Source organism: Eleutherodactylus coqui, chromosome 12 (genome assembly GCF_035609145.1).
Source record: "Eleutherodactylus coqui strain aEleCoq1 chromosome 12, aEleCoq1.hap1, whole genome shotgun sequence".
Classification (NCBI taxonomy): Eukaryota; Metazoa; Chordata; class Amphibia; order Anura; family Eleutherodactylidae; genus Eleutherodactylus; species Eleutherodactylus coqui.
In genome coordinates this window covers 80,979,215-80,992,895 of record NC_089848.1, presented here as the reverse complement: position 1 = coordinate 80,992,895, position 13,681 = coordinate 80,979,215, and the positions used below count along the sequence as shown (strand labels likewise).

General features: G+C 41.7%; 1 protein-coding gene across 4 annotated transcripts in view; it reads right to left on the bottom strand.

The window, feature by feature from the left end:
* The window catches only part of CRPPA (CDP-L-ribitol pyrophosphorylase A), a 154,631-nt gene that overhangs the window by 76,276 nt on the left and 64,674 nt on the right, over positions 1-13,681 (bottom strand). For all 4 annotated transcript variants that reach the window (XM_066585687.1, XM_066585688.1, XM_066585690.1 and 1 more), the window contains one exon: positions 13,420-13,465. In XM_066585687.1, the coding sequence (XP_066441784.1) occupies positions 13,420-13,465 (46 nt within the window). The remainder of the gene's footprint in view (positions 1-13,419; positions 13,466-13,681) is intronic.

The following is a 13,681-nucleotide window of genomic DNA, read 5'->3' as shown; positions in this document are numbered from 1 at the left end:
ACATACATCACCTAAGAAGCGCTGTCCGGCTCTGGCCTGTCTTCTTCCCCACACTGTTCTTTAGCATCTCTTCTGGCTGGGGATTAGAAAATCCCTGTCTCCAAGAAGCGCCGCCTCTGATTGGCTATATTGAGGCCCTCAGCCAATCAGAGCCAGCACGCGATGAATAAATCACAGCCAATGAATGGCTGAGCAGAGCATCACAGCACTCAGCCAATCAAAGGCAGCACTTCCTGGAGGCTAGGATTCTCCAATCCCCGGCCAGAAGAGATGCTGAAAACCAGTTGCGGGGAGAAGATGCAGTGGAGCCGGATAGCGTTCTTAGGTGATGGATTTATTTTTTTCTGCAGCTAGTGCTTATTTTCAGGGTAGGCCTTATATTTCAAGCCCTCCCCCGAAAATTACAAGTCCAATTACAAGAATATCAAAATTATTTTTTTTTTTACGTTTTTCTACTTTTGCAAAATAAAAATCTTTTTGGGAAAGTAATTGGTTTTCAGCATCGCTGCATTCAAAGGCTCAGAACTCTTATTTTTCCATGGACTTCGTTATGTAAGGGCTTGTCTTTTGTGCGACGACCTGTAGTTTTCATTGGTACCATTTTTCGGCTCATATCACTTGGTCTTTTTTTTTTATTATTATTATTAACTTCACCTCCTAAAAACACAGGAAAAAAAAGCATTCTGCCTGTTATTTTGCTTTTTATTTATAGCATTTTCTATGGCAGATAAAATGTGTTCAGTTTACTGGAGCAGTCAGGACTGACCTGTTAGCTTGCTACCCAGGTGGCTAGATGCAGGAGCAGACAGAAACAAGAGGTAGCGATCAGAAAGGGGCACTCTGAACCCCTCCGACAGAACCCACCTCATAGCAGAGCACCTGTCCCGAAAGGGACAACCCCACTACTTCCACAAGGACAGGTTCAAAGTTAGAGGGGAATCAGAGTATAGTACACAAGGGACAAACAGAAACAGACAATGAATAAATGAAGAGAACACAGAATGCAAGAAAAAGAAAAAAAAAAGGAAATACAGGAGCACCGTGGAAGCTTACTTGATCAGGGACACTGAAATATAACTGGCAACTCCCAGCCAGGAAGAGCTGGATTACATTGGGAAAGGGAAGAAGCTGATTGACTGACAGAACTGTCAATCACCAGCCACTACCTTAGCTAACAGCTGCAGGACTAATTAACCCGAACTAGTAAACACAGGAGATATTAACCCTAACTAGTCAGGATAAAACTCACAGTAGCAAAGATGTGCTGGAAGAGACTTGACAGTGTGTTGGCTGTAATGTGACACATACAGTCGGAAAGGGACCTCCAGGATCATCAGGTCCAATTCCCTGCTCAATGCAGGAGTACCTAAATCATCCCACACAGATGTCTATTGAGCCTCTGTCTGAAGACTTCAATTGAAGGAGAACTCACCACCTCCCGTGGTAACCTGTTCCACTCCTTGATCACCCTGTCAGAAATTTTTTTCTAATATCTAATGGTGTCTCCCCTTTTTCAGTTTAATCTCATTGCTTCTAGTCTTTCCTTGTGCAGATAAGAATAGGGCTGATCCCTCTGCACTGTGACAGCCCTTCAGATATGTGTAGACCGCTATTAAGTCTCCTCTCAGCCTTCTTTTTTGCAAGCTAAACATTCCCAGATCCTTTAACCGTTCGTCATAGGACATGATTTGCAGACCGCTCACCAACCTGCTAGCTCTTCTCTGAGCTTGCTCCAGTTTGTCGATGTATTTTTTTAATTGGGGTACCCAGAACTGGACATCGTATTCCAAATAATGTCCGACCAACGAAGAGTAGAGGGGGATTATTACTGCACATGATGTAGATGCTACGATTCTCTTAGTACATCCTAGAATTGCATTTGCATTTCTTGATGCTGCATCACATTGTTGACTCCTGTTCAGTCTATAATCTATTAGTATACCCAAGCCTTTTTTTTACATGTACTGCTGCTTAGCTCAATTCTACCCATTCTGTATGTGCTTTTTTCATCTTTCTTGCCCAGATGTAGGACTTTGCATTTCTCCCGATTTAATAACATTCTGTTAGTCGCCGCCCACTGTTTAAACAGATAAGGCAAGTATGAGTAGGTGAGCAGCCATATGGTTTATCACTCACTTTTCTCATCATACAAAACTGAAGAATAACATTTCTTACTGAAGAGGATGACTCACAGACTTCTTGGATTCAAGTAAATGTTCTCTCTATCCACAGCAACACACTTTTCTTAAGACTATTATTTTGCATCTTATCATGTACAGACAAAGTGGAAGAAGAGTGAACCATACAGTATGAAATACTTCAAACATTGAAGGATCTGTGCAGGAGAACCAGAGGCTGACTCCTGGAATCCCAAGCCGATTCTGAATTTTCCTTGTTGATCTCATTCGATGGGGAGACAAACCCCACGGATATCGGCAAACAAATATTATTCCTCTATCGCAGGGACTTGTTGAGCCCACCCAATGACTGCCTGACATGCCCAGGCGTACAGCGAGCGAAGGCCCCAGCAATGCCTTGGAGTAGTAGATTTATAAAGAATGAAGCACATTCCCATGTAACTTCCTTGCTTTAATCCCTGCAAACAATTCCACGTTGAGCCCAGAGTCAACGCGGCCTCCTGTGACTCATGCCATTGCCTCTCAGGAGGAGAATAGGCAAACTGCAAACAAAACGTAGCACTTCCTCTTCTGTCCACACTCAAAGTGGCGACAGCGCCATTCAGGGCAAGCCACCGTCTCTATACACTAAAACAACTTCTTTCTGGTTTGTGACTTAAAATATAAGCTTGCCATTCTATCACAGAAGTTAGTAAAAGGGCTCCATGTGGTCACCACAGTTGGCGCCTGTACCCATGCTTGTGTGTCTGTCAGAGCATCACATCTATCATACTTGCCAACAGTCAAATTTTTTTCCAAATTGGACTGCAAAATAATAGGGTTTAAACAATTTACTTTCAATCTTAATATGGTCTTAGGCCGCCTGCATTGTCAATTGCGGAAGGGCTGCGGATTGCACAGCTTCCATTGACTTCCATGGAAGCTGTTCGCATGGAATCCACGCAAAAATGGAGCATGCTGCGATTTTTCCTTTGTGAGCGTAAACAGTAATTGGTTTCTGCTTCTGTGCAGGAAGAATCCCTTTTCTATAGCATGCTATAGATGGTATTTGCGGGGAAACCCGGAGGCGGACGCCCACCACTGATTCCGCAATGCAAATCCACCCATGTGCAGGTGGCCTTAGGGCTCCTTCACACTGACGAGAAAATCCTGTGATTTTCTCATAATACGAGAGTGAGTGAAAACGCATGATTATGAAACCAATGTTTTTAAATGGTTTCATTCAAATTTGCAATGTCTTCCCTCTTGCGATGCTGGGTGATATCACCCACTGTCTTCAATGAGAGAAGACCGTGATCTCCTGCCGCGGCTGTGAAAGCCATGGCGGAGGGTTCCTTCAGCCCGGCAGGAATGCGAGGCTGTCGCATCCAGGGGTTTCCACATGTTTTCAATGGGGCCAGCAGCAGGAGAACAATAGGAGAACATCATGATCTTCTGCCGCAGCTGTAGCAGACGTGGCGGGGATGAAGAGAAGCCCCGCAGTAATGCGAGGCTGTTTCCATGTGAAAAACAACTTGCATCCAGGGGTTTTCAGAAGGATTGCAAGGGCAATATCGGGCCGTGAATCATGGCCCAATATCGCTCTCGCCAGTGTGCAGGAGTCCTTAAAGTGTTCTTTTTACCTTTTCTTGCATAAATCTGTGGACCGTGTAAACACATGACATTTTTTATATATTGGTAGGGATTCAATAGTCAGGGCCACCCAGAATATATTCTGAATGAAAGTCAATAAAAGTAAGAAACTTTATAGAACACTTAGATGGGTGGGAGGAAAACTTTTTGACTTTATGGGGGTATCAGTTGGCCATCTTGGTGTTAGCCATCGTTGATTCAACTCAAGAAACGTCAACGGAAAGGGGGTCATTGGATACATGATTTTAAGGGAAGAATTCCATCACAAATTGATAGGTGCAGTTCTTCAGTCATTTTTTTAACACTTGCAACCATTTTAGAGTTGAGGCTTATGTCAAGTTGAGCATTAATAAAGTCATGTTGAATTTTTTTTGGTATGGAAAAACACTAATTGCATGTCTTTTCAGGTGCCAGAAGATGCCTTTAACCAGAATTGAAGGTTGGTAACAGATGTTTACATGAGTTGATTGAGGCTTTCAATCAAGGAAGACCACCAGTGAGTGCGGGAACTGTCAGGAAACTGATGCAGAAGTTCAAGGAAACTGCTAGTGTCCAGGACAAAGTGAGTACCAATCGTCTGAGCAGGGATTCTGATCCCCAACCGTTGACAGTTGGGCTAGCCGCTTTCATGAAGAGCTCACAGACATGCACAGGGAGACTGACATCGGAGGCATTGGCGTGAGTCAACTAACTGTCATAAGGATCCTGAAGACACACAAATGGCCCCACTTACAAGCTGCACCTGCAACAGAAGTTGTGTGAAGATAAGCCTGATAGATGCTTGGAATTCTGTCAAAATAAATATGTGAAGATGCATGATTCACAGGTTCTGACCATCAGGATGATCTCAGCCTTGTGACCTACTACTTGACATTGATATCAGTGGTGTAGTTGAAGACTCTTGTTAGAAGAATCATTGTCCAAAGTATATTTCAGGGACTCACCCTAAATGGTTACGTTGCTAGAAGATGGACTGCAGGTGTGCTGAAATCACCATGTGTGCTAAAATTTGCGAACAAATTTCAACACAGTAGAACTATGCATGCTCAAGGGCTGCTTATGAATTGGCCGAGGCTCCGAGATAAAAGGGACAACGTCTTTTGGCGCAATGCGAGAACACAGGGACTGTGTCTGCAGGGACTGTTGCAGAGAGGAGATACTGCTGAACTAGTTGAGGAGGAGAGCAGGTACAGAGCTGCAGGAGAGGAGATGGCTGACCATGAGAGTGGGTGCCTGGAGGACAGAGGGGAAGGACCAAAGATCTGATATCAGTGTCTGGAGCCAAGAGGGAGAGAGCAGCTGTGTCACTACTGTACCATGACAAGTGACCGATGAGAGCCATGGTAGAGTCACTCCCCTGACCCAAGACAAGCTTAGGCCAGTAGTAGTAGTGTCTCCCAGATGACAAACCGTAAGTGAGGCCAGTCTCAGAAAATTACACTGGGTGTGCACAGCAAGAAGGGGTTTAAAGTAGTCAGTTGGCAGGTCTGCTGCAGAAGGTAGAGGCTATATCAAGGGAATTGGATTGCTTAGCTAATCGCTGTTGATTGAGCCCAAATTACAGATTGAGATATTGCTATTCTATAATGTACATTTCTATTAGACTGCTTGATCGCACTAGAGTGTTAACCCTTAACGAGAAACTGTGTACCATAATTTGTGACCTATAAATCAGTGTTTCTCAACTCCAGTCCTCAGGGACCCCAACGGTTTTCAAGATATCCTACAGTAAGAACACCTGTGGCAAAGAAAATTACATCACCTGTTGGGGGCCCTGAGGACTGGAGTTCAGAAACACTGATCTATATAATGGGTGATACAAGACTGATAGTTGCAAGACTGATGTTGTTTGCAAGTCTCCAATGTTTCTACGGATTGTTCACCAAGTATGGTCATTCCTACATTTAATTAGGAGTAGATAGTGCTTAGGCCCTCGGAACTAAAGTTACACTGCATACTCATCATTCTTGCACTATTGTTCAATTCCATTTCTGTGCTACAAATAAACATTGTAAGCTTTTGTTACTCCATCTGCTGCATTGTATCCTGAATTCAGCATCGCTATACCACAACCCAAATGTTTATAGAGACCTTAGATGGCATCTTCTGACAAATAACAGTGACATGTCAGCAGCGACCTTAAACTTGGTGTTGCCTTTTAAAGAACTGCCTGTCTTTACCTATACCTGCACCTTAAAATCCATTGAGAAAAAAGGGAATATAGCAATCGAGCATTTTTTGTACAGAGCTTTACACACCATAATGGATAACCAATTACACAAGAGGTGTGTGTCCACATAATACTTAATCTCCAGTCAGAAGATTTGGCTGAATCCTACATTCTTAGCTGAATAGACACAGGTAATCCTGACAGGATGTTCTCTGTACTTCATATCATGTAATTTTTATAGCAAATCTCTTGGGCAGGATATAATTTACGGATACAAAATAAAGACAATGTGATGTGTGATGACACCAAAGTAACAAAACTGGAAATATTTCTCCGGGCATAAGTAGTAGTTCCTTAAAGGGATTGCACCAAGAACATCTTTTACTATCTATCCATAGGTCGATCGATGAATCACGTGTTCCCCTCTTCTCCTCACTGCATCCCCTATAGTGAAGAAGAGTTCGAGTGGAGCTGCGAGCTCCATTGGGGATATTGGTGATATCATGCACAATGCCAAGTGTTGGCTGGAGTCATGTAAAGCATGTCATCACTGGGGGCAGTGGAAAGGTTTTCTCTGGAGTGATGAATCATCTCTCACTATTTGGTTATCTGATGGATGAATCCGATTTTAACAATGTCCAGGAAGCGTTAACAAAAGGCATAGTGCCTACTATAAAATGTGGTGGAAAAGGAATGGTATGTAGCTGTTTGGTCAATTTTCTGTAGTGAAGGTAAAGTCCCCGGTACAAGCACCGAGTCATGACTGACTGCTAGGATGACGTCACATTATTACGTTTTTTGTGCAGACCGTTTTTGCAGCGTGGTTTGCCATTGCATTCCCCAGTCATCTTTACTGGGTACTCATTTTACAGACCTTGGAAGGCTGAGTCAACCTTGAGCCGGCTAACTGACCCAAGCGGGGATTGAACCCGCAAGAGTCAGGTCATGAGCGAGAGTTTAGGACTGCATTTCTGCTGCCTTAATGCTCTGCATCACACGAGGCTCATACTTCTGTAGTGAAGGGTAATGTGAATGCTGCAACACACAAAGATATTATACACAACAGTCAGTTCCACCTTTGTGGTAACAGTGCGAAGAAGATCCCTTTCTGATCCACCATGACTCTGCCCCTGTGCACTAAGCAAGCTCTAGGGGCTGATAAGCATGGTATGAAGAAACTTGATCTTCTCCCCCAAAAACAGTGACTAATCTAAATAGATGTGACACTAATTCCCACCGATATTCCAGAATCTTGTGTAAACCCTTCCCAGATTAGTTGAGGCCGTTTTAGCTGCAAAAAGGGACTAATCCGATTGCTAGATTGGAGTCAGGAAGGAATTTTCCCTTAAAATGGGGAAAATTGGCTTCTACCTCATTGGGCTTTTTTTGCCTTCCTCTGGATCAACATTGGTGGGAAAATAAGCTGAACTGGATACACATGTGTACTTTTTTCGGCCTTACATACTATGTTACAAAGAGGTGTGATGGTCAGCAGTCTGCTTACTTTTGGCCATGTAATGGAACTACACTACTAACTAGAGATGAGCGAGTATACTCGTTAAGGCACATTACTCAAGCGAGTAGTGCCTTAGCCGAGTATCTGCCCGATCGTCTCTAAAGCGGGGGGGGGGGGGGAGAGCGGGAGAGAGAGATCTCCCCTCCGCTCCTCCCCGCTCTCCCCCACCGCTCCCCGACGGCCCCTGAATCTTTAGAGACGAGCGGGGAGATACTCTGCTAAGGCACTACTCGAGTAATGTGCCTTAGCAAATATACTCGCTCATCTCTACTACTAACCTTTCTATACATTCTTGTATAAAATTGGAAAACCCTTCAACATTGTTTTATGGGAGTCTCCACCATTTGGAAGTTCATTTGAAGCACCTAGAAATGTGTCTCCTTTTCAAATAACTATTAGGAAGTAGAGCAATAATTGTGCCAAAAGTCCACCAGGTCTAGGTGTTCAACAGAAAGAATATACAGTGCAAACAAAATCCTACTTCTAACCACTTTCAAACCGGGGAAATTATACAGGAAGAAGCCATCTTGATTCTACTGCCAGGAGCCTCAGACACCTGTGCTAAACATTCACTTTCTCTGAACCTTTATTTCCCATCCTTAAGGATTACGAAAGTGACATAAACCAACAGATGCCCTCAAGGGTTCTACGGTGTAGAACCTGAATCTTCTGTCAATCAACTTGCTCTGCCAAGGGCACTTCATGCAAATGAGAGAGGGAATTGGACGAGACGGTTACAAATGTTGTGTCTTGATATATGTATATACAGGAAAAGTCTTTTGATTTGACATCCAATAAATCAGACCATCTGAAACTTTGGCAGAGTGACCTGGAATTCAACCACACCAAAAGCAGAAGACTCAACAGAGAAACCAATTATGAGACTTCTCTGATAAGGAAAACAAAAAAAAGCAGAAGATTTCAAGAATATGCCTTGAATTGTTGGCCATTTTCCAAAAATCGGCTAATAATTGAGTCTATTGAGCTATGCAAGTACTAGTTGGGCTAGGCTTCAGTCAAAATGGCTTTCAATGGGGAAATTGTTCTAAACAGAAATATATATAGGACTGAAAGTGAATAAGTGATTGTCAGAAAGCTTGATGATGCTTTTGTGTTTGCTGGGATTTCCTGCTATGAGAGAGGAAGCTGCTCCATTCAGTGTCTGGACCCAGAGTGGATACCGGTATAATAAAAAGTAAAACCTGACAATTTTAAATGGGGTTGAAAGTAGTTGCTGTGTGCATTTTATACATGGAGATTGTTTTATTGAGAAGTGGTCTTTGCGTTTAAAACATGGTACATGTGATCAATTTGTTGGATTTTAAAGACAGTATCACCTACTTTTATCCCTATAAGCTATGGTTAAGGGCTAAATGTAGGTGACCCGTTGAGTCCGAGGATGTAAGTATCATGCCACTCTCACACTTGGCAAAAACACCACGCTTTTTTAATCACGGTGTTTTGCTGCGACTTTTACCACCTTTTTTGAATGCAGATTACTGCATTTATCGCACTTTTTACCGCATCCAATCATTGTGATGTGTGATGAGGTGCGTTAAAAACGGAAAAATGCACCACAATAAAGCAGAAAGCGCTCGAAAATCCCGGCGCTAGAAAACGCTGCGTTCAAGCACGGGTCTGTAAGGCCCCATTGAAATCAATGGGAGCGTTGTACCACGACTTTCAAAACGCTGCGGTAATCGCAGTAAAAAGCACGTGTGAGAGTGGCCTTACCTTAGTATACTCACCTTCCCCGTCGTTCTACCGATGTCCACACTCAAAACTGCTGCTGAATGCATTGAGCGGCAGCTTTCAGCGCTGTCACTGGGGCATATATAACCCTTATATCCCTGGACAGAGTGGGTCACTTACTTTGAGTCCATAAAAACTTAGCTCATAGGACTAAAAGTAGATGGCAGAGTCTCTTTAAACTACAGAAGGGAAAGAAAGCTGCCAGATGACCGGCATCCAAAAATTCCACTGATGATAAATTTTACCGCTATATCATTATGCAGATTTAACCTTTTAAAAAGGACCGAGCCAATTTTTGCCTTAAAGCATACCTGCACTTTCAGATGACTATTAGATTAATTCTTCGTGTACACACAACAGCTAGTACTATTTCTGAGCATTACATGACTTGTGCCCTGCATTTATCACCAGTTTTCCCCTCTGCCATCTCCAATTCACAGTTCTCTCTAAGTAGGTGGGAGGAGACAGCTGCTATAGTGTCTTCTATAGACTGCATATGGAGAAAACTGCAGATTCTGCTCCCTAACTCTCTATGTTGCTGTAATTCCACTGAATGTACTACAGAGGCCACTACATCACTACTGAGCAGTGTAGATGTCACGTCAGTACCTGTAAATCACTTACCAGTGAGCTGCTGCAGCTACATCTGTGCGAGTCCCTTCCTCTTTCTCACTTTCATCCTCTCTCTATAGACTTCTATTGGAGACATCACCCTCATATTTTTCTATTTTAGTCTCATTAGTGGACTTTTATGCTTTTTATTGGCCCCAGAGCTATTAGTATTTTGCCATTAGCCCAGGCCAGAATCAGAACTTCCTTTAATCCAGGTTATTAAAATCAATCAATCACATTCTAGCTGGTGATCATGTTGGCACAGCTTCTGTGCCCAGGCTGTACATGTTAGGGAAGAGGATGGATCTCACCACAACTCTTTCTTCCTACTGCTCTGCCTGTGGGTCACACAACTTTTGCCATTCAATCCATGAACATGACAGCTCAGGATGAGCAGTGTATTGGTAATTATCTCATCTGTGCAAGCAATGCAGGCTTTGTGGCTACCATATATGAAGCCTGCTTGGAGAAATCTTTGACTGATAAGACCCCGATATGTGGCACAGTGACAGAAAACAGTTTTTGCTGCTCTCTACCTCACAGGTTAAATTAAATCCAGCGTGAACGAGTGCAATGCACTTAATCTGCTAACCAAATAGGAGCTAGAATACCTTTACCGATTATATCCCACTCTCTGCTGTAGGTAAAAAAAATAGAATTATGTCGATCTTTCAAGCTTATAGCAAACCAAGTAAGCGTGAGAAGGAGCTGACGAGTCGCTGACAAATTAACTGTCACTGGGCTCAGTGTACGTCTCCGACTCCCGCTGTCATTAAGTGAACTCCATGTCTCTTCGTGCTCAGAGAAAGGTCACCCGGCACTTCGACAGACTTCCCCAACACTTCACACTCTTCCTCTGCAGCACGTACAAACCTGTCCAAAAACATCACTTGTAGAAGAATATATTAAGAGTAGAGATGAGCGAGCGTACTCGGCCACGCCCCTTTTTCGCCCGAGTACTGCGATTTTCGAGTACTTCCGTACTCGGGCGAAAAGATTCAGGGGGCGCCGTGGGTGAGTGGGGGGGGGCTTATTTTTACAGTGTACACACTGTGGCAAAAGTGACAGGATACCTTTATTCTATGGGTCAGTAGGATCACTAGAAGACCAAATTTTTTATAGTTTTTTTTCTTTTTGCTTACGACTTTCAGAAAGTAAAAGATCTTTGTGTAAAAGCTCGAATTTTGCGGGACGTCCTGACTCCTCCACCCACCTGGAGGCTGTTTGCCAATCACCTCACTATCCATTGCTGTAGATGCTATTGGTACCGTTTTGGAGTACGAAAAAAGGGCAATGCTGGTATTGTGCATTTCATTTACTGACCTACATTAAAAAAGTAAACGAAGTAAAGGCTGCGTTGAAAAATGCTGCATTTTTACACACGCATGTGTGGGAGTGACCTAACTGTATAGCAGACATGATGTAATTACAGAATCATGAATCCAGCTCTGAAGGTTACCGAGTAGCGGACCTGATTTAACAGGAGATTTGTAACGACATCTCTGGTTGTGAATGAGCAGAAGACAAAATGTAACAGCAGAACTGTGAATACAGTAACAGCTGAACAGTGAATGCTGCTCTGGGTTTAGGTAGCAAATAGAATGTAACAGCAGAATTGAGAATGCTGCTCTGGATGTGACTAGAGTAGAAGATGCATCACTAAGGAAAAGTGATGTAGATCAGAGTAATGGCAAAGTGACTCAATGTTTTAAGTCAATATAAATGGTGTAATGTAGACTAAAACTTGGTTTATAAACAACCGCAAACAAGTCACTCTTCACACCAGTTAAGTCTAAAAACTTCAAAAAGAAGTAAAAGAAAGCACAGTGGAAAAAATTGACCTATGTTGATGGTTAGATTAAAAATAAAGCAAAGAAATCACTTCATGTTTCTCGACTTATTGTACTTTGATATTTCATCTTTGACCTGCAACCCATAATATCCTCCTTCAGGAAGAGGAACCATCAAAGCATGCATTCAAAAAAATGTAAAAGCACTAAAAGCCAAACCCCTCCAGATGCTGCATCTCAGTCATGGAAAAAAATATACATTTTGCAAGGATTCAAAGAAAAATCTGAAGTCATCAGAAATCCTGCAAATAACCGGCAAACGTGAAAACAAAAGCTTGTCGAAGTGTAAAAAAGAATTAGGCTCTGCCAAAGGACCAGACATTCCATGTCACGGATTAGTTGCACAAGGCAGAGGTCAAGGCCGAACCGCTGGAGACCAACGACTAGAAGTAAAAACCCAATAAAAGAAAACAGAAAGAAAAATAAAGTTTATTTAAGAGTTGCTGAAGTTAAATAATCAAAAGTTAAAAAAAAAACGCACAACTGATATAATAGCCACCTATGTACAAGAATATAACTACTATAATACTGCCCCCTATGTACAAGAATATAACTACTATAATACTGCTCCCTATGTACAAGAATATAACTACTATAATACTGCCCCCTATTGTACAAGAATATAACTACTATAATACTGCCTCCTATATACAAGAATATAACTACTATAATACTGCCCCCTATGTACAAGAATATGACTACTATAATACTGCCTCCTATATACAAGAATATAACTACTATAATACTGCCTCCTATGTACAAGAATATTACTACTATAATACTGCCCCTATGTACAAGAATATAACTACTATAATACTGCCCCTATGTACAAGAATATAACTACTATAATACTGCCCCCTATGTACAAGAATATAACTACTATAATACTGCTCCTATGCACAAGAATATAACTACTATAATACTGCCCCCTATGTACAAGAATATAACCACTATAATACTGCCTCTTATGTACAAGAATATAACTACTATAATACTGCCCCCTATGTACAAGAATATAACCACTATAATACTGCTCCTTATGTACAAGAATATAACTACTATAATACTGCCTCCTATGTACAAGAATATAACTACTATAATACTGCCCCTATGTACAAGAATATAACTACTATAATACTGCCCCCTATGTACAAGAATATAACTACTATAATACTGCCCCCTATGTACAAGAATATAACTACTATAATACTGCCCCCTATGTACAAGAATATAACTACTATAATACTGCCCCCTATGCACAAGAATATAACTACTATAATACTGCCCCCTATCTACAAGAATATAACTACTATAATACTGACCCCTATGTACAAGAATATAACTACTATAATACTGCCCCTATGTACAAGAATATAACTACTATAATACTGCTCCTATGTACAAGAATATAACTACTATAATACTGCTCCTATGTACAAGGATATAACTACTATAATACTGCCCCTATGTACAAGAATATAACTACTATAATACTACCCCCTATGTACAAGAATATAACTACTATAATACTGACCCCTATATATATATATAACTACTATAATACTGCTCCTATGCACAAGAATATAATTACTACAATACTGCCCCGTATGTACAAGAATATGTATACAGCATCTTCTCATGGGTTTGATTTACAATTCATTAGTGTTTTGAAACAAAAGTCCTTTGAAGGGTTAATTAAAAAGGCTCTAGTCTGTTAACAGCATGCAGTGAGAGAAGTTCTACACTTACCTTTAATGATTGACTCAGCTGCATATAAATCCCGTTTATAGGTCACCTGGAGCATAAATTAACAGTATTAGCAACGGGACAGGAAGGATTAGAGTCAGGACAGCCACACTTTCTATCGTGAACGCCTTTAACCAATCATTTATCCCATCTGCTGTCTCGTAAAATCCTAAATTTTCAGTTCCAAAAACTTTGGGTTTTGTGAGCACTTAATAAAGGGATGAAGAGACAGCCCTGCTATGTGCAGAACGTCCTGTGTAACGCA